Below are 18,759 nucleotides of genomic sequence, written 5' to 3' on the forward strand. Positions count from 1 at the left end.
CGATACCTGCGAAAATGGGTTGTTTTCCTTCCTGTGCTATTAATACAACAAGAGAAAGAGATTAGAATAAAGAACCAAAATTCCTGTTCAGTGGAGCTCCCTGTAGCTCATGGGAAGGCTCTGTTGAACGCTATAATTACATCCTTGATTTGAGCTTCTAAGTCATAGCTTAGTTTGCCATCCTTTTCGATCTTGGCGAGTACCTCAGGCTCATAGTTTTTGAAATAGGCGAGGACATTTTCCTCCCAGCGTTGGAGTTGGCTAATTGGTATTCCGTCGATAAGACCATTGATTCCCGCATATAACAAGGGCACTATCTCATTGACAGCCATTGGAGCGTACTGCTTTTGCTTCAAGAGCTCAGTCAGATGCTCACCACGTCTGAGAGTTTGCTTGGTGGCAGCATCAAGGTCTGATCCGAACTGAGAAAATGCAGCAATCTCGCGGTACTGTGCTAAATATAGCTTGAGTGAGCCAGCGACTTGTTTCATAGCTCTAACCTGGGCTGCGGAGCCGACCCGAGAAACGGAGAGTCCAACATTAATCGCAGGACGTATACCTCTGTTAAAGAGTTCAGATTCTAGGTATATCTGACCATCCGTAATGGAAATGACGTTCGTGGGAATGTACGCCGACACATCCCCGCCTTGTGTCTCGATAATAGGAAGAGCAGTGAGTGAGCCGCCACCGTGTTTGTCATTCAGTTTTGCTGCACGTTCTAAGAGGCGAGAATGGAGATAAAAGACATCCCCAGGGTAAGCTTCACGTCCAGGGGGACGACGAAGCAATAGCGACATCTGACGATAGGCAACTGCATGCTTTGACAGATCATCATAGATGATAATGGCGTGCTGACCATTGTCTCGGAACCACTCCGCCATAGCACAGCCAGCGAAAGGAGCGAGATATTGTAAAGGAGCAGCTTCAGACGCCGTGGCAGCCACAACAATGGAATATTTCATAGCATCATTTTCTTCCAGGGTCTTGACTAACTGAGCTACTGTGGACCGCTTCTGTCCAACAGCCACATAAACGCAGTATAACTTCTTTGATTCGTCATTCTGGTTGTTCCATATTTGTTGATTCAAAATCGTGTCCAGGGCGATAGCGGTCTTTCCAGTCTGTCGGTCACCAATGATCAGTTCACGTTGGCCTCTGCCAATAGGCACCATGGCATCGATGGCCTTTAGACCAGTTTGGACAGGTTGATTCACGGAACGGCGAGGTAAAACACCAGGAGCCTTAATTTGGGCACGACTCCTTTCGGTGGTCTCGATGAGTCCCTTTCCGTCAATAGGGTTTCCTAGTGCATCAACCACGCGTCCTAGCATCTTAGGACCAACAGGAACATCTACAATTTTGCCAGTTCGCCAGACAGGCTCACTCTGTTTAACAAGACGATCAGAACCGAAAAGCACAATACCAACATAACTAGACTCCAGGTTCATACACATCCCCTTTACTCCAGATTCAAATTCAACAAGCTCTTCAGCTTGAACATTCGTCAAACCGCACGCGCGAACAATTCCATCACACACAGACAAGACATGGCCAGACTCAGCAAGGTTAGGCGGTCCTTTGATCCTATGTATCCTCTGTTCGAGCAGCGAGGATATTTCAGTAGATGGACGTTTGACAGCATGGCCAGATGAAAACAATTGCTTCCAAACTGTGGCCAGTAGGCTGGTAGAATTGGAAGTTGATCTGCCTCTGGGAATCAAGGCAGCAGCGGTGGGGCGATTAAGTGATTTCCAAGTGTATTTGAACATCACTGAACAGTTTTAAGGCTTCAAGAGTGATAATTTCTGAAGGTAAAATACAGATCATATATGTTGGTATTCCTACTCATCAGATAATGGTGTCATTATGGCGGTCAGCCAAGGAGATCCTAACACTATAATCCTACCATGGTTGGCGTATGCTTCCATTAGGCAGGAGAAGCCTTCGTATTAGATTACAGGTATTTGGTGGATGAGGGTTATGTTACATACATGGTCTGAGTAAAAAAGAAAAATGACTATTTACGATCTGTGTCCTTATGTGATACGCGTGTTTGTTGTTGTTTGTCTGTCCTAATACACCTACAATTGCTATAGTTTGTAAATAACCATGGAATGTATCATTATTCAAATTCTATCTTCTCACTGATTTTTCTTTTGCTTCCTCATCCTTTTAACAGGGCGTTGTCTGCAATTTTATGGTTCACAAATGAAGTCAGTACAAATGAGTTTAACTAAGATATTTCATTGGCAGATGGCATGGGTATTGTGAAGACTGAATCAGGCTTTCGGGTGTTCCAGAATATAATATGAAGGGGAGATTGAAATTTCAGGCAACAAGCAGGGAGATAAAAGTGTATGGCACCCAAGTAACCATCTTTCAGAGTCTCTGCCCTGTTGGCCGTATGACAATTTGTATATACCCTGCCAAGCTTCCTTACCTCGTGCTCTTAGCGAATCCCCCGTGGGCCTTGCGACTCATTCCTGATGCCCAGTCGCTCAGTGTTCTGAGTTATCTCCAGTGGTTAGCCATATGCTGACTTAAAGCAAGATATTAGGGTGAGAGGGATTTACGAACGATGTTCTCCTGAATTTCGCCTTGGTCCAATATTTTCAAGATAGCTTCGTCATCATTGGATGTTCCGAACTCGTTCTCAAGTGTGGCATTGCTGGCTTCATTATGAATCCCTTGAGGTCCATGTCTAGGCAGATTGCAGAATTTAGTTAATAATTGGCTCTACTTTGTTGATATACGCTGCCTGCGTTGCTGATACAAGGGCGGATAGGTCATATCAGGACAGAGCACTTACTGAGCAGTGAATATCTTCCACCCGTCGAGCACCTGCGCTAATGGAATAGAATGATCCTTTCTCCATTCCTTCACAGCAGTAGGATCTTCAACCAGGATGACAAAGTCTTCAGTCTGTCCTTTGTAGAAAACTTTGGATTGTATTGTGTTCCCTCGGGCCATTCTGAAAATCCTTAGTTCGCTTTATCTTTGCAATGATTGTTGATCGCTCCTTTTGAGTTAACAGTAATTGGAAAGTTCTTGCAGAAACAAATAGGGAGGGTTTTTCTCCGAATTCACAGGATTTGGGCGAGACAAAACCGATGGCGATCAGAAGTAAGGGGGGCGCCGCCACCCTATCTGATCTGCGCGTCATCATGACATGCCAGGACACACCAGAACGCTTTCCATTTTCATAGGATAAGACTTTTGACCGCGTCTTAGTAGCTGAGCGGTTGAGTACACATAGTCGATACGTACGAGGCTGACTGATATTTAAAGGTCGACAAATAAGAACACTCGCCAATTGTACGTGATGTCATGTGCATGCCAGGCGGGCAAGCAGGCCTGCCCAAAAGTGTATATAGGCTCTCTCCTCTCCTTTTGACTGCTATCATGATTATGTTGACGGTGATTGAAACACTGATGTGCTCCTTGTCCCCGTAGTAGAAGACACTGCATCAAGAAGCCTTCTCTTCCACCATGGCCCCCAAGGATACTTTCTTCCGCTCAGTGGATATGAGCTTAATCCAGCTCTATATGGCCAACGAAAACGGACATGAAGTTGTCAGAGCTCTAGGTAAACTTAGTCAGGTTCAATTCAGGGATGTGAGTTGAAGATCCGACGCCGAAACTAAGATACATCATGCGTGGCGAGAAGGCCAATGATGAATCTGAAATAGCTTAACCAGGACTGATACTCTCAAAAGAAACTTTACTGGAGAGATTTCCCGCCTAGATAATATAGAGAGATAACTATATAGATGAACTAGATCCCGAGCAAGCTACTGTGTCTGGACGCGTGAAGCTGAATTAATTGCCCACCACAGGCTACTTTCATTCCCAGCTGGACAAAGCATCTATCTAAATATCAACTTCATCTGAATGCTCCGACACATTGGTAGCTAGCTTGACATCGGAGATCGATGAGCTTGTCGAACGCACCGAGTGTCTAGAGCAGCAAATTTCTTCTTTGAATGATAGCTACGAGACCCTGATGAAGCGTGAGTTGGAGCTGACCGAATGGGCTATTTCGAAGCCGGGAGCTACTTTGACGATGCTTACGGACCAAGGGAAGAGATCCGCCAGTCGCTTAATAATGATGAAACGCGTCTCCCATCCAACGTTGAATAACAGGCTGGCCTGGACAATGATGCTGAGGGCCAGTCGGGGACCCCGGATATGAGCATTGGGATCATTGCTGGAGTGATACCACAAGTGAGAATAATACTGTTACAACGCATCCTCTGGCGAACATTGCGTGGTAACCTTTACATGAATCAGTCCGATATCCCTGAACCTATTATCGATCCAACCAGCAATGAGGAGATCTGCAAGAATTTATTTATGATCCTTGCACATGGAAAAGATATTATCGTGAGGACCAGAAACATTTCTCAATCCCTCGGCGCCTCTCTGTATAGCGTCGATGAGGGCTGCGAGAGAAGGATAGAACAAATACATAAAGTAAGCATCAGGCAGAATAATATAAGAAATGTGGTGCAAAAGACAAAACACAAAACTTCATGCAGAACTGACGCAGGTTACTCCTGCTCTGGGGGCTTGGGTGACTATTATCAAGGAGGAGAAGGCTATCTATGGCGCACTAAATCATTTCTCCTATAAACAGGCGAGGAGAACACACATCGCGGAGGCATGGTGCCCGACCAGCTCCCTTCATTTTTACTATCTGTCACCCGTATCGGTTTTAGCGCTTGCCGCTGCTCATGGCCGGGATAATATTTTCCAACTACTTTATGCTGATCCAACGGCAGACAAAGCGGATATTGGGGTTGTTCGTGGTCCCCTCATCGGTGGAAACCTCAATATTGTGCGGACAGTGCTCGATCCGCTTCCTGGGATTTTGCCGAGATATGATGAAGTATACGATACAACGGCCATTATCGAAGTTGCACAATCAAGGTGCTCGGAAGAGTTGCTTCGCTATATGCTATCACGCAAGGACATCGATGTAAACCACCCCTGTGACGGAAGAGACACGGTTCTACGCGCGGCCATAAGATCTGGAGACATGGGCAAGTTCCGTGCGGTGTTGGTCCATCCAGATCTGGATATAAACCAACTCGCAGACTATAATATGACCGGTAGAGGAACAGTGCTGGACATTACACTGTGGGATCATGAGATGGGGAGTCCCGAAAAGCTACCTTATTTGAAGGCGTTAATAGCGCGCCCAGGCATGAATGTGAACTACCCTGGATATTCGTACGGGTCTACTGCGTTTGGTGCTGCTGCTCTCGAAAACTTGACTGAGGTGATGCAACTCCTGCTTGAACGTGACGACTTGGACAAAGTACCTATAAACGAGCTAGACTGTACGCCACTATTGTTGGCGTCTGAATTTAACTCCCCGAGACGTTAATGGACATATCGCACAGAAATAACGAGGGAGGCACAGCTCTTGAATGTTCAGCGGCGCTGGGGAATGTGGAAATTGTAAGGAGACTGCTGGACCCGGCGCTGGGCGTGACAAGGGAGCTTATACAAGATGCCATTGACGGAACAGAGGCCGAAATGTTAGACCCTTTCTTGGGTGGCGATGAATATATGGAACGAGCGCAGAGTGTCCTGGAAATCCTGCGGGAGCGTATAAAGGCAATCGATGGATTCTCGCTGCTCTGCCTATACACTATATTGTTCCCTGCTTATTGCATTATGTATGATAGATAGACTTCATGAAGCGCTGGCTTTTATAATCCATGCCACTACGATCACAGATAAGTAATTACACATCAAGCATCTACCAAATATCTCACAGGAAACCTGTCGAATATCAGATAGAACTTGCATAATGAGTTCAAGCCAGACAGGCTGATGAGGGTATTACTATAAAACACCAGTACCCGAATCCCATTCCCTACCATCTATTAATATTGGCATTGCTAAGGGCTCCCAGAGACGTAGCGAGCCCCTGTCTTTGCTCGATCAGGTCAAGCTCCTTTGCTTCCTCTTTCAGCTCAAGCAACCTTATTTTGGCGTCCATTTCCCGTATCATAGCCTGGGCCAACTGTACCTCAAATTCAGCCATGGCTTTCTGGGATTCGAGCTCCCTGCGTTTTTCTTCATACGAGGGTGTATCATCTGGAACAATAGGTTCAGGAGGTTCGATTGATGGCATAGCACTGGGTAGATGTTAACCGTCTGCAAGGGGGTTCAGATGTCAGACTTACTCCATATTATCACCGTTACTCAGATCTAACGACTGCTCGTCGGAGACCTGAACACCCTGCTCATTGGGGTCCCGAGAACATTGCCTAAAGGGCGAAGGTGATATATCCAGTATCTCCACTTCACTAGAAGTTGACGCCGAGAGAGATGAATCCAACCTTGGACGCTTTCGACTCCCTAGATGAGATAATAACAGGTTAAATATGTTCTGTCTCTCGAGTCTCGGATCTCTGTGTACTAGATAATGAATGCTGTACTTACCCTCCTCACGTTCAAGGCGGCGGTAATACTCAATAGCTGCATTTGGATTCGGGCGATGCAGGATGGCTTGCAGGAAACATTTATACTCGATAATATCGTCCTTGTCGGGTTTCGCATATCTGGAAAGTATTAGTATAGTATTTATCTTAGGCTCGGGGGCGGGGGCAGTACTTCTGGATTAATTCTACAAGGGATGAGTATTTCTCTCGAGCACCAGAACGGCCACGGCCAGGGCCAGGGCTAAAGCTCTGGGACGACGGCTGGCCAGCGGCGGCCTTTCGCTGTTTGAGGGTAGCCAGATTATCAGGACTCATCTTTGAGCAAGCCGATGCTAGGTTCCATAATACGTCACGATTCTCAGGGTCGATGGCCGAAAGGTACATGCCAAGGGCTAATAGTAAACTAATAAGTACCTAGGTTGGTATAAATAAATGGCAAGTCCTTACCTGAGTAAAGCGTTGTCACCTCAATAACTATATCGGAGAATCCAAAACCATGGTGATGGCGGAAATGGACGGGGGTACCCGAAACCCTTGCAAGAAGAGCAAAGGCCCGTTCGAATAGAACAAAGTAGCTGTCGACCGAATCGGAACTGCTGAACACACGGAGGAAAGTAATCACTGGGATTCCATAAGCTTAGCCGGAATTTCGAGATATCAAACATCCATATCGACCCACCTTGATGCTGTTCTGGAAGAAAGGTCGTAAAGAGAATCTCATTCACATTCTGTGAGCGGACACGCTTTACCGACGTGTCAATGTGGAATGATAACATCTGCGATAATACTTTGAGTTGATCGTTATAAGCACAGAGCACCATGGTATGGCCCCCATCCTTGTAATGCTCTTGAATATACTCCTGAGATTGGTACGTAAGTATATATATGCACAGCTGGCAATACTAGGACTCGAAACACTTACGTTGAAACCCCCATCGGTCTCTTTCAATCGAACTAAACCATTGATATCGTCCTCGGTTTGCCGAGACTTCAACCGCTCTTTCCGAATGAGGTTATCAATCACTTTTGTGTTACGAAAACTGGGGTGGATCTCAGCTAGAGAAGAGGCGTTATGCTGCCCGCAAAATTCCGCAAGCTGGGGAGACTCAAGGAATTGTTCTGTGGGGGAGCAGTTAGTGCTATGCTACCAATACTGAAAATGAACATCAACTCCTTACTGGTACTTAGGCCGCGGTCTTTCTTCTGGACTGCCACATCATAGCTTCCCTTAGGGATAGGCCTTGGTGTTTTAGTAGGCAGTGGCGGGGGGTGCCGATGGACTCCGTGCGAGGTAAACACAATGTAAGGGCATTGCTCCAAATCCGCAGGCACTAAAGCATGGAATACAACCTCGCAAGGTATATGTATTAAATCCCCTCGTCCTTGTGGATGGTCGCGCACTTTGCCAGTTAGCTACTACTGGGAGAGGTAAAGTGATAGGTATGCATACGGCAGTATTTCCTGCGACAAGATACCGGCTCCATCGCACCACACTTCATCGGGCGGCAGAAGATCCTTATTAAAAAGCTCTTCCAACAACTCAAGATCCATAGTTGTAGAGTCAAGACCTGCCGCACGGTGATGCTTTGATAAGAGATCCCCTGTGTCATTACTGCAGCCGATATATGGAGCGGCGACGCCATCAACCCCCTGGATGCACTGTTAGTTACAGCTTCAGCTACGCGCAATATCTACCTACCATGGGTGTCAAGCGCTTGAAAACAGGCTTGCAATCAAAAAGTTGATCAATACAAGCATGGTTCATTTTGAAGAGCGTAGCCTTGGAGCGATAATAGCTATGATTACTAGTAAGCAGTGATACCTCGCGGGTACTGATTCTGGACCATGTGCTTACTTGTATGCGTTCCGCTTACCCAGATCATTCCCTAACAGCTTATCAGGGCCCTGATGTCTCTCCATCTCCTGCCAGATGCTGTCATCAACAGAAGTATGATGATAAGATCGAATCTTCTGGTCCAGAAATTCACAGCAGTAAATCCCCGAGCATTTCCAGGTCCACTTTCTGGCATGGCAGTTGAGATATGTCGAATAAACTTGTTCCTTCCTTCCATTCTGCTGAGACCATGCATATTGAACCTGGCGGGCATTAGCAAGCGCTAACTGCTAGACTGCAAGTGAGTCGATGTATGGGATTTGTCTACTGACACTGTGAATCATCTGCACCAGCTCCTCCCGAGAGCGCGCGCCAGCCTTGACAACGTATGCATGGCCATGTTCATGACTGACAGGAAACTCCGGCAGATCATCGACGCGTTCAAAATGGAGAGCACTAAGAGGGTTGGTCTTTGCCCATGTAAGGGGAAGCGGTATTTCTGTAGGAGTGTAGCCCTATGCCAAGAACTAGTTAGTAAACTAGTTTACAAGTACTTAATAACTGGTTGGCTGTACCGGGTCTGCCTCCGCTTCCCGCGCGGGAGTTGCCGCCACATTGTCGCCCATGGTAATGCGCGACAAATTGTCCGATTGCCTGTTGGAAAATAGCGAATAAATTCCGAATTAAATCGGATTTCTGAATGGCTCTTGAGGATAAAAAAAGGAGAAGTTGCGTAATTTTCGCGACGCGTTAAGTGCGGCTGCTGATTACCTAATACTCTTGGCGTCCTGTTTGGGACAGTATACTGGGGATCTCAAATGAGCTGAAATACAGTTCCAAGTGAAGGTAACCACTAATGCCGTTTACTATGAACACTTAGCTCAGTATCTAGATCGCAGCCCCAACTAACTCCCCAAACCTCGACCCAGGCACGCCCTTCAGCGTCTCCGGGTTTCCAACTTCCACAACTGATCCCTGATCCATAACGACCACTCTATCGAAATCCATTATCATATCCAGCCGATGACTGACTGCAATCACAGTATAGTCTTTAAACTCCGCCTGGATGATCATCTGCATCACTCTTTCGGTTTCCCGGTCTACACTCGAGCTTACCTCATCAAGGAGCAGAATGCCTCCATTTCCGTTTCCAACACCTGGATGAGACGAAGACCTACCCCGAATGATCCTCCTCAACAGTGCCCTCCCCAACGAAAAGAGCTGTTTCTGTCCAGCGCTGAATGTCCCCGTGTTAAAAGGCGCATCGAGACCATCTCGCACCTGGACAAAATCCCATAATCCGATTGATTCCAACACGGCTTGACACTCAGCGGCAGTAGCAGCGTGAGAGGGGTCTAGATTCGTGCGGAAGGTGGACCCGTCAGGCAAGAATACGGGGTCTTGTGGGAGGGCGATGAGGCGTTGGCGGAGGGTCCTGCGGTCGATTCTATCTAATGGAGTGTTGTCTATGGAAATTTGGGATTCCCCTGTTGCTGTCGACAGGGGATCGAGGATTTTGAGCAGAAGGGCGAGGAGGCTTGATTTGCCGCTGCCTGTGCGTCCGCAAATGGCGACTTTTTCGCCCGGTTGGATTGTGAGGGTAATATTGTCTAGGGCCAGTGGGATTTCGCTTTCGGTATTATTGTCGTCGCTCTTTGGTCTAAAATAATAAACATGTTAGCAAACACTCGTTCCAAGCCCGCTTGGAAAGCAAACTACTTACCCATATCGTGCAGATGCCCCCTTCAACTCGACCATCCCGCACTCCGGCCAGTTTTCATCCGGAACAATATCCTCATTGTCCTGGTCCTCTGGAGCCACTGTCTCATTAAACGTCTTCAGCCGCGCAATTGCACCTATGGAAGTTTCCAACTTCGTGTAGTATATGACAATCCCGGATAGATTGCTACCGAAACTCATCAAGGAGAATAGGGATGCACCGGCAAAGGCAGAGTTGGATCTCATGCACACGGCCAGAGTGGTCAACACAGCTGCTATTATCATCACTACGAGGTTAAGAACTAGGTTCAGCCACTCCTGGACCATGAGGAGAAGATAGGCCGGACGTTGACTCGAGTCGATTAATTGCGCATTTTTGTGGATGTCGTCAGTGAGGAAACCAAATGATCTCAGTGTGGCGATGCCTTTGATAGTATCTAAGAAGTGCGTGCTAATGGGTTGAGGTTAGCATGTGTCACTAACAACAACTGCAGCTGGGACGTACTATAATGGACTCTTCGCCTCCAAATCGAGCAGTCTCAACTGGCGGGAGGTCCTCAAGTAGAATTTTTGCACGCCGTAGAGCAGTCCACCGAGAATGGGATAACTGATAGCCAAATACAGTGACGATGTGAGCATCACAGCCGCTTGCCCGAGGCATTGAAATGTCTGTATGGGGTTTGTCAGAATAATCCCCAGTACTGCAGAAGACCGCGAACAGGAAACTTACGCAAAATAGCGTATTCAATGTCGCGTCGGGTAATTCAGTGTCAATTAGATTCAGGTCCTGAGAGAACAAATTTGTCACAACGCCGGTATCAGTCTTGGTAAGGAACGACAAGGGTGCCTTCATCAAGGTTTGCAGGACTTGCTTATGCAGCTTGGCACCTGCCTTCTTGACAGATACGATGAAGAGCGCTATGCCAAGTAGGAGCAGAGCAATAATGGCTGAGACTTGGAGCAGCGCATAAATCCCTGCATAGTAAGCGTGCGAGTGCGACTGGTATCCGGAGGTGCCTGCGTCGCTCCAGTACGTGAGCCCTAGAGGAAAACGCATTAGCTCAGTCCAAAAAGCTCGAACATTCGGGCTGAAATATTACATATTGTAGGGAAATTGGTAAAGAGGCCCCATAGCGCTGCGAAGAGCAAACCACACCCTGCGACGAACCATCCCATGCTCTTGATATAATGCCTGTAAACAGAAGCATCACCGACTTGACGCACTGCGTCTACCTCTGGGCCCTGTGTAACAGGTAATGATGTGCCGCCCTTCGATGCCGTACTTGCAGGTTTCCGCTTGGGACTAGACGCCGCGTTGGTGGTAGTTTCCAAACCAGTCTTGAATCCCAATCGCTGGACATACCCTGGACGGGTAGATAAGCTGTTAAAAGAGCCTTGTTCGACGATACGGCCGTCATTGAGGGCGATAATATAGTCTGCCGCTGGAAGGTGCCTGACACTATGTGTGCATATCACCACCGTTGATTTGCGACTTCGAAGCAGACCATCATTGCCAAAAACATCCTGAAATACTTGCTCCTCCGTATCGGCATCCAGGCCGCTAAAAACATCATCTAATATCAACAGATCCGAATCCAGATAGAGTGCTCGCGCGAGAGACACCCGTTGCTTCTGCCCCCCTGAGAGAGCGACCCCGTCAGAGCCGATATTTGTTGCATCGCCTTGTGGCAGCGTCGCCAGGTCGACACTCAGTGCAGTCGCCTTGATGACGTCGGTATATCGCCGGGTGTCAAATTGAGAATATCCAACGATATTATCCCTGATTGTTCCATTCCAAAGAAAGGGCGTCTGCTCGCAGAAGCCAACATGCCTGAGCTGAGTATTCATGGTTACACTTCCATCGCTGAATGGGATCTCGCCTAAAAGGGCCTTGCATAATGTTGATTTGCCCGAGCCCACTGGTCCGATGACCATTGTAAGTGATGCGCGAGGAATTTGAGTGCTGATTTTCTGCAAGACAGTCTTGTCTTGCTTCCAGCCAAAGCTTGCGTTTATGATGGCAATGGAGTCTGAGGGATGAGGAGCGCTCTCAGGGTCATGTCGCTTTTCTGCATCCCGCCACTGCTCAGCCAGATTCTGGCGGAAGTCATGATGGCAATCGCCCTCCAAAAAGGCTTGGATCCGGCCTAAACAGGCCAGTGCGGAAATAAGATCAAAAATGGACTGGAAAACCCGAGAGAGGGGGCTCGACAGTAGCGACAAGAATGACAGGCTGGTGAACATGGTCGACGCATCAAGTGTGTGACGAGTAACTGCAAAAGTCAACGGAGGACTGATAATCTGAGGCAACCACGCAAAGACGGCTGCAATGATGGATATCTTGCGGAAACGAGCACCAGCTGCGAGCTCGTCGATGCGGAGCTGCTGGATGTAATCGCTCACAGCCGTGGACAGGCCAGCGATCTTCAGCGATTTCATACCACCGATTGCGGTGGCTGTTAGGCCAACCCGTTTCTGCACGCCAGACATCCATGCTCGTTGCGAATCACCAGTGAAGTTGACTAGGATCCCTAACCCGGTGGAACAGGCTATAACTACCCCTATGGATGCGACGAAGGCGACACCAAGCCGCTGGAACAACATCCAAGCTGCAAGACCCACTTGGATGATACTCGCCCATATCTCGTGCACATCACGGATTCCCGATTTGATGCGCTCCATGTCCGTGCTCATTAGGGTCAGAGCAGCACCATCGCCGTTCGATCCGAGACGAGATCTTGTGGCGCCTGCAAAGGTCTCTGCAACAAGGATCGACTGTACCATAGTACGTAATCGATGCTGATAGTACCTGACATCAAACATGAGAACATTAGAACACGAGCCCACCTCACAGAGACGCAAACTTACCAGCACAACGCCCAGGAAATCGCCATCCCAGAGTAGATGAATACGCTGGCGCTGATAAGGCCATAACCGATATTTGGGTCAGCTTCCGGCTGGGAGAGATATACTAACAGCCTCTCGATGAAAAGGGGCTGGCAGAAGGTGAACCCAACCAGTGCAAGCCTAGGCACAATTGGAATGATAAGTTGCAGTTTCAATGTGCGTATCAACACCTTGAGAAGACCGAATTTGTCGCCTTTGAGCTTGGAGTAATCCACATTATTTACGAACTGCTCATGAAGGGCTTCGGAATTAAAGGAGCTGTCAAGAGGGTAGAGAGTTTCGCTCTTAAGGACAGTTTTATATCCCAACAGAAACAGTCTATTCAGCCAGAAGAAAACACCCAGGGAGAAAACTCCACTAGTCTCCTCCGGACTGTGTTTCTTCGCGTCCCAAGTAACCCATCTAGTCTTCTGGTAAGCCTCCAAGAGCAAGACTCCCGCTTTGAGCGCGATGGCTGCACAGAATATGCTGCTGTATGTCAGCTCAGGCTTGCCAACAGATGACAAAAACAGGGTCCTTGTCTGCGCTATATCGAAAATGAGCGTGAGTAGCAAGTAGCTGTTCAAAAGAAAGGATGGCCGTGGGCTGCGGCTATGGTCTAGAAGACTTAGAGAGACCATGCAGAATGCAGACATTAGATTAAGGACAGAAGAGGCGATGAACATGCTATTTGTAGGGATGGTTTTGGCGGCGGCCAGGACGAGAAGTGTCAGCTCCAGCCCGGCATAGATCACAATCGCACTCTGCATGTTTAGCTATTGTATCAGAAGAACATATCTTGCCAATGGGCATACCAGTTTCGCTAATTGGAAGCCCCGGGCGTCCACCACAGTAGGCTTCCGCGCCTGGCAAAGAGTGCGCCATAGCGAAGTCGGGATGAACAGGGCCGAGGGAAGGATGGAGAAGAAAAGATGCTCGAACCGGAGATTGAAATCGAATGTTTCTCCATCAAAATGGAACAAACTCGCTTCTTCTGCCGTGAAAGGCATTTTCAAGGAGACGGGGAAGAGAAGTTACAATTCGGAAGCCTGGACCGAAAGATAACGAGTCGGCCATCGCGTCATACAACGATTCTCTGGCGATCCCGTCAGATGGTCAGATTATAAGTTACTAAATTCCTGCCACAATAAGACAGCGACGCCACTCCACGTGAATAAATCACCTGATTGACAATAATCATAACACAGTGGGAGGAATCAACTCTCCTTCGTTCCCATCATCCCTCCACAATGCCTGGAACCCAAAACGCGACGGCTTCTACGATGGGAAACCACCTATGCGCTGGCCACCGAAGAGGAGGTTCACAGCCTTTATTAATTCGGATACCATGAGAAACAAATCGAGTTCCGCCGCCTGAGTGAGCTTGGTTGAGTAGGGTCAGTGTACAGACGATAACAAAACCATTCGCAGGACACAGGTAAACCATTAAACCTGGTCATTTAACTTACATCTCCACCAGGGCCGCTTAACTAACGGGACAGTTTGATCCTATCGAAATACCATTCGACCAAAAATCCTACTAGTAGTTATTAGCTGTCTTTCCATATCATATTATATGCCAACAGATCCTTGTCTTCTCAGTCGATCTCCCATGCCCGACGAAAACATATTATCCTCGCCATAAACACACACCCTGACAACAAATTCAAACTCAAGATCGTTTCTGCAAGTTGGTAGGTCTGATGGTTTCCCCTTCATTCCGAGTTAATACCCCCCGTTGCCTATTTTCTCGTCCTCTGCCTTAGCAGCGTCGAACATGACCCGGAGCACTGCCCAGCAACCCATCTGCGCCCCAGCGCATTGTAGATAATTCTTGGTATCCGGTCCCCCCTCGCTCTGATTGTTATAACACCACCGCTCGAGATTGTCGACCGTGGGAACCTTCCTCGCCCCGAAACACTCTACGGCAAGTTGGAACATATTCACAAAGCCATTTCGCAGTGACCTGCTAGTTTCGAGGCTCCTGAGCATATCAGGATCGAAGTACCTGAGGCTGTACCTGTTGGACATTATCCAAGATCTGCGATCACCAACGGCTGCCCCAGTAGAGTCGTACTTGTCTTCTCCTCGAGAGACCAAAGCGCTCCTCATTCGCGCAGATAGAAACCCTTCCAGGCACTCTCCGCATGTACACCCATACCGGAGGCATGCGCCATCAAGCCCTGGAGTATCCCGTTCGGAAAGCAAGGAGAGACAGGACACTGCAGCATCGGGGTACCCTCTAAACTCGTCTGATACGTAGCCACCGCATACTTAGGAGCTTGAGCTTGCATGCGGTTAGATGCAAGAGTGTGGATTCAGAGGTGGCCACTCGATCCCAGCCGAACTTGTCGTCAGCATGGGCCATGAAAAAGTCTTTGAGCTCCTTCTCTGCCAGAGTGGACGCCGCGTGATGCAGCGGCAGCGCGTCGCGAAGCCTTTCCATCTTCAGTTTTTTTACATCGGTGAAGGGGTCTGTCTCGCGGAGCTTTTCGTCTTCGAGATCATCGGCATGCTCCTGACGAGGAGCAAGAGCCGAATATTCACCGTTCGTGTGGTGTCACCGTCGACGGTATACTGGTGCTCTGCAATGTCCTGTTCACGACCAAAATCTTCCTCCTCGTCTTCGTTCCACAACTCTGCTTCCTCCTGCCAATCTGATTCACTGTATCCAAAGCCATAATCCGTCGAATCATGGTCTTCGGAGTCCGCTCCTGACTGTCAAAGAATTGTCAAACTCAGCCCTCTTTGAGACTGTACGTGAGTAGACGGGGAGAACGGACTGTTTCGCTTCAAGGATCCTCTTCCCGCTTCCATTGTCTGTCCGTCGCCCCCCCATTCTTTGCAGTCGATCTAGATTTCTGAAACATTTGGGTGAAGTCTCTACGAGGTAAGCAAGGAAAGGTAGCGGGGCGGAGAGATGAGAGAAGGAGGAGGAAGTAAGGTGGAAGATCCCGAGGGTGGAGGGATCACCCCCTGGTGGGAACTGGAATTAGTTATACTACTGCAGCGAGTAACCATCTGACGAGTAACAGGTGCAATTGTCCTTTAATCTATTATTATTTATCTTTACTTTTTATTCTTCTTAAGTTTCAATTCATTTTTGTTTTTAAAGCCTACATTAACTACAAAATCGTTCTTGCCAGATTATCCACAACGGTGTAGGATAGATTGGCAAGTGAGTACCCTTAGATTAGGATCCCCCTGGTTTATTATTTAGAGGCACGTTAGTGGTTTGCTTAAAAATTGTCAGTTTAAATGCAATCTTAAATTTAGAGATGCACCTGAGAAGCCTGAGGCGAATAAATGAGACATATGAGACATCTGTTGTGTTTGTTTGTTTCTGCTTCCCCGCACGTCTCACCTTTCAGCAAAATAACAACTCAGCCAACTCATTCACTCCAACTCCTATCACAACTCATCAAACTCAACCAAAATCCAACTTCACTACACCATGGCCCATCGACCTACGATGAAAGCCTGGCTCTACGACAGCACATCTCCCTCCGTCGTCCAAAACCTCACCTTCAACGCCTCCGCCCGCTCCCCACCGTCCCCCTCACGACCCTCCCAGCTCCTCATAAAAGTGCTCTCCACGGCCCTGAACCCAGCAGACTGCAAAGTCCCCGAACAATCCACCATCCTCGGCTACACCCTCATCTGCAAATTACCCGCCTCCCCGGGCCTCGACTTCGCCGGCGAAGTCGTCGCCACACACCCTTCGCACAATGGCGAGTTCAAAACCGGTCAGCGCGTTTACGGCTGTCTCGCGCGCCCAAGAGAATTCGGTACAACAGGGGAATATATCCTCGTTAATCAAAACGATCTAGCGCCCTTGCCAAAAGAAGGGGTGAGCGTCGACAACGCAGCCTGTCTGGGAGTCGCCGTGCGCACAGCGTACCAGTCTGTAAAGCCGTACCTAACGAAACCGGAGATGAAAGTCTTTATAAACGGGGGCTCGGGCGGGTGCGGGGTCTTCGCGATCCAGTTCGCGAAGATGCTAGGCGCGCATGTTACGGTTACCTGTTCGACGAAGAATATCGGGCTCGTGGAATCTCTCGGTGCTGACCAGGTTATTGATTACACGGCTGTGGATGTTACGGAGGCACTCAAGGGGATGGGGTTGGTATTTGACCTTGTTCTCGACCATATTGGGATTCCCATGGATTTGTATGCGCAGGCGCATCATTTCCTGAAGGGGAGTGGGACGTGGGTGCAGGTTGGGGCGGGTAGTATGATGACTGCTGTGTGGAGGCTTATTACGCCGCGGTTCCTGGGAGGAGGGAGGAGGTGGTTTGTTCCACTGGCGATGAAGAACTCGAAGGAGGATCTTGTGGAGCTTGGGCAGCTGCTGGCGCAGAAGAAGTTCCGCGTTGTGGTTGATGAGGTGTTTGGGTTTGAGAATGTGCCTGAGGCGTATAAGAAGTTGGGGACTGGGAGGGCGAGGGGGAAGATCGTTGTGAGGGTTGCGGAGAGCGATTGATTTAAAGCGATATAAACTTAGCCATGAAATCCAATATCGATCGGCCGTATGATAGACATCTTCAACACCAGGCATATTTCTCGTTCAGGACCCAATCCACCGGCCCTGAGTCATACCATCGCAAACAAGGTATACTATTACGTACCCTCGTCTTGCGCTCAAACGGCACACCACTCTGCTCAATCAAACCTTCCAGTTCCCTCTCTGGAGCCCAGAGTTTGACCTTTCCCAATCCCCATTCCGCAGCCTCAGCCCGAGCCGCACCCAGCACAGCGCATACATCCTCAGCGGCGGCCTCTGGACTCTCCACGACAAATCGCAAGATATACAACGTATTGGCCGAAGAATCAACGTCAGGATGCCGATAAAACCGATGCGTCCAGGTCGCCCAAACGCGGTTGCCACGCGGTCCGGCTATGGCGCCTTTAATACTGGGCGCACTCCCGAACAGTCTCTGCGAGCCGAATTCTTCCTTCGCATGGTGCCAGAGGACATGCTCATGGTTCGGGACTATTGCGAATCGGGGGTTTGAATGTTTGTCCGGTGATGGCTTTGACATTGATGCTCGAAGGAGTGCTTCATCTTCTTCGCAGAGAGCTCTTAAATCTTCTGCATGCAAATGTATAGCATTATGAGCTACCGGTGAAGGCTCAAACTCGAGCTGATCACTCGCAAACGGCGTCCAGCCTAAATTGTAATAGAAGCCCGGGTCGATGTCAGAGTACAGTATACTCCCGACAACAGATGTCTTGTTATCGACTTGCCATCTGGGAAGCACATCGGCCAATTCTCTGAGCAACCGCGAGGCATATCCCCGTTTCCTGAAAGGCTCATGACAGTAAACACTCGCGATTCCATGCGCAATGACATTGGTGCAATTTCCGTCACAATCGCCGACCAGTGCGTCCTTGCGAAACGTCTCGCAGGAGGCGAGGATGGTGCGCTTGTCCTCTGGTTGGGTTTTGTCAACAAGGATCCATGACGTGACACCACTGTTGCGCGCGAGGGGCGCCGTTAGCAAGAATGCGTATTCCTCGAGGTATTGAGGGTGTGAGAGGGCGTCCTTCCAGTCGGGGGCTGTTTGGCGGCAGATGACGCGGGATTCGGTGGGGGTTGGGTGGGCGAGGTGGAGGGACGGCGACGAGGAGAGTGGCAGTTGGATGTCATATTCCATAGTGTACGGTGGAGCTGGGTGCACGTACCAGATCTAGAACCGTGGAGGGCTGTTAGTGTTGCTCCGTAGTGTTGATTGTATACAAAGCCGGACTAGCGGCAAGAAAGGGGCCGACCCCAACCGTCATCAGCTGCCAACTCCTCTTCTTCTTCCTCATTTATTCTCTTCTCAGCCCAGTTTCTAACATTCTCGGGGCAGACGACACCGT

At 48.8% G+C, this 18,759-nt stretch overlaps 10 protein-coding genes across 10 annotated transcripts; 4 read left to right on the forward strand and 6 right to left on the reverse strand.

Moving 5' to 3' along the window:
• Positions 1–107: 107 nt before the first annotated feature.
• Positions 108–1,769, reverse strand: ATP1_2 (F0F1 ATP synthase subunit alpha; the record flags this gene model as incomplete). Its single annotated transcript, XM_041696787.1, has 1 exon — positions 108–1,769. One exon carries the CDS (start codon positions 1,767–1,769, stop codon positions 108–110), a length of 1,662 nt encoding a protein of 553 aa, XP_041562382.1.
• Positions 1,770–2,553: 784 nt separating this feature from the next.
• Positions 2,554–2,970, reverse strand: APUU_80500A (SBDS family protein; the record flags this gene model as incomplete). The annotated part of the gene is made up of 2 exons (XM_041696788.1): positions 2,554–2,701; positions 2,810–2,970. 2 exons carry the CDS (start codon positions 2,968–2,970, stop codon positions 2,554–2,556), a joined length of 309 nt encoding a protein of 102 aa, XP_041562383.1.
• A 519-nt stretch (positions 2,971–3,489) lies between these two features.
• VPH1_2 (H(+)-transporting V0 sector ATPase subunit a) lies at positions 3,490–4,192 on the forward strand (the record flags this gene model as incomplete). The annotated part of the gene is made up of 2 exons (XM_041696789.1): positions 3,490–3,586; positions 3,912–4,192. 2 exons carry the CDS (start codon positions 3,490–3,492, stop codon positions 4,190–4,192), a joined length of 378 nt encoding a protein of 125 aa, XP_041562384.1.
• Positions 4,193–4,501: 309 nt separating this feature from the next.
• Positions 4,502–5,697, forward strand: APUU_80502S (uncharacterized protein; the record flags this gene model as incomplete). The annotated part of the gene is made up of 2 exons (XM_041696790.1): positions 4,502–5,342; positions 5,441–5,697. 2 exons carry the CDS (start codon positions 4,502–4,504, stop codon positions 5,695–5,697), a joined length of 1,098 nt encoding a protein of 365 aa, XP_041562385.1.
• A 187-nt stretch (positions 5,698–5,884) lies between these two features.
• APUU_80503A (uncharacterized protein) lies at positions 5,885–8,915 on the reverse strand (the record flags this gene model as incomplete). The annotated part of the gene is made up of 13 exons (XM_041696792.1): positions 5,885–6,149; positions 6,198–6,372; positions 6,457–6,575; positions 6,628–6,847; positions 6,903–7,076; positions 7,135–7,315; positions 7,378–7,574; positions 7,634–7,695; positions 7,906–8,105; positions 8,155–8,251; positions 8,311–8,552; positions 8,622–8,804; positions 8,865–8,915. The coding sequence occupies 13 exons, from the start codon at positions 8,913–8,915 to the stop codon at positions 5,885–5,887; spliced, it is 2,166 nt and encodes a 721-aa protein (XP_041562386.1).
• Positions 8,916–9,177: 262 nt separating this feature from the next.
• On the reverse strand, positions 9,178–13,904 carry APUU_80504A (putative ABC multidrug transporter; the record flags this gene model as incomplete). Its single annotated transcript, XM_041696793.1, has 7 exons — positions 9,178–9,949; positions 10,013–10,459; positions 10,514–10,677; positions 10,739–11,049; positions 11,109–12,817; positions 12,877–13,658; positions 13,710–13,904. The coding sequence occupies 7 exons, from the start codon at positions 13,902–13,904 to the stop codon at positions 9,178–9,180; spliced, it is 4,380 nt and encodes a 1,459-aa protein (XP_041562387.1).
• A 715-nt stretch (positions 13,905–14,619) lies between these two features.
• On the reverse strand, positions 14,620–14,835 carry APUU_80505A (uncharacterized protein; the record flags this gene model as incomplete). The annotated part of the gene is made up of 1 exon (XM_041696794.1): positions 14,620–14,835. One exon carries the CDS (start codon positions 14,833–14,835, stop codon positions 14,620–14,622), a length of 216 nt encoding a protein of 71 aa, XP_041562388.1.
• A 361-nt stretch (positions 14,836–15,196) lies between these two features.
• On the forward strand, positions 15,197–15,577 carry APUU_80506S (uncharacterized protein; the record flags this gene model as incomplete). The annotated part of the gene is made up of 1 exon (XM_041696795.1): positions 15,197–15,577. One exon carries the CDS (start codon positions 15,197–15,199, stop codon positions 15,575–15,577), a length of 381 nt encoding a protein of 126 aa, XP_041562389.1.
• Positions 15,578–16,348: 771 nt separating this feature from the next.
• APUU_80507S (NAD(P)-dependent alcohol dehydrogenase) lies at positions 16,349–17,377 on the forward strand (the record flags this gene model as incomplete). The annotated part of the gene is made up of 1 exon (XM_041696796.1): positions 16,349–17,377. The coding sequence occupies one exon, from the start codon at positions 16,349–16,351 to the stop codon at positions 17,375–17,377; it is 1,029 nt and encodes a 342-aa protein (XP_041562390.1).
• A 61-nt stretch (positions 17,378–17,438) lies between these two features.
• Positions 17,439–18,551, reverse strand: APUU_80508A (uncharacterized protein; the record flags this gene model as incomplete). The annotated part of the gene is made up of 1 exon (XM_041696797.1): positions 17,439–18,551. One exon carries the CDS (start codon positions 18,549–18,551, stop codon positions 17,439–17,441), a length of 1,113 nt encoding a protein of 370 aa, XP_041562391.1.
• Between the last annotated feature and the right edge of the window lie 208 nt (positions 18,552–18,759).

The sequence above is a fragment of the Aspergillus puulaauensis genome, chromosome 8 (genome assembly GCF_016861865.1).
Source record: "Aspergillus puulaauensis MK2 DNA, chromosome 8, nearly complete sequence".
NCBI lineage: Eukaryota > Fungi > Ascomycota > Eurotiomycetes > Eurotiales > Aspergillaceae > Aspergillus > Aspergillus puulaauensis.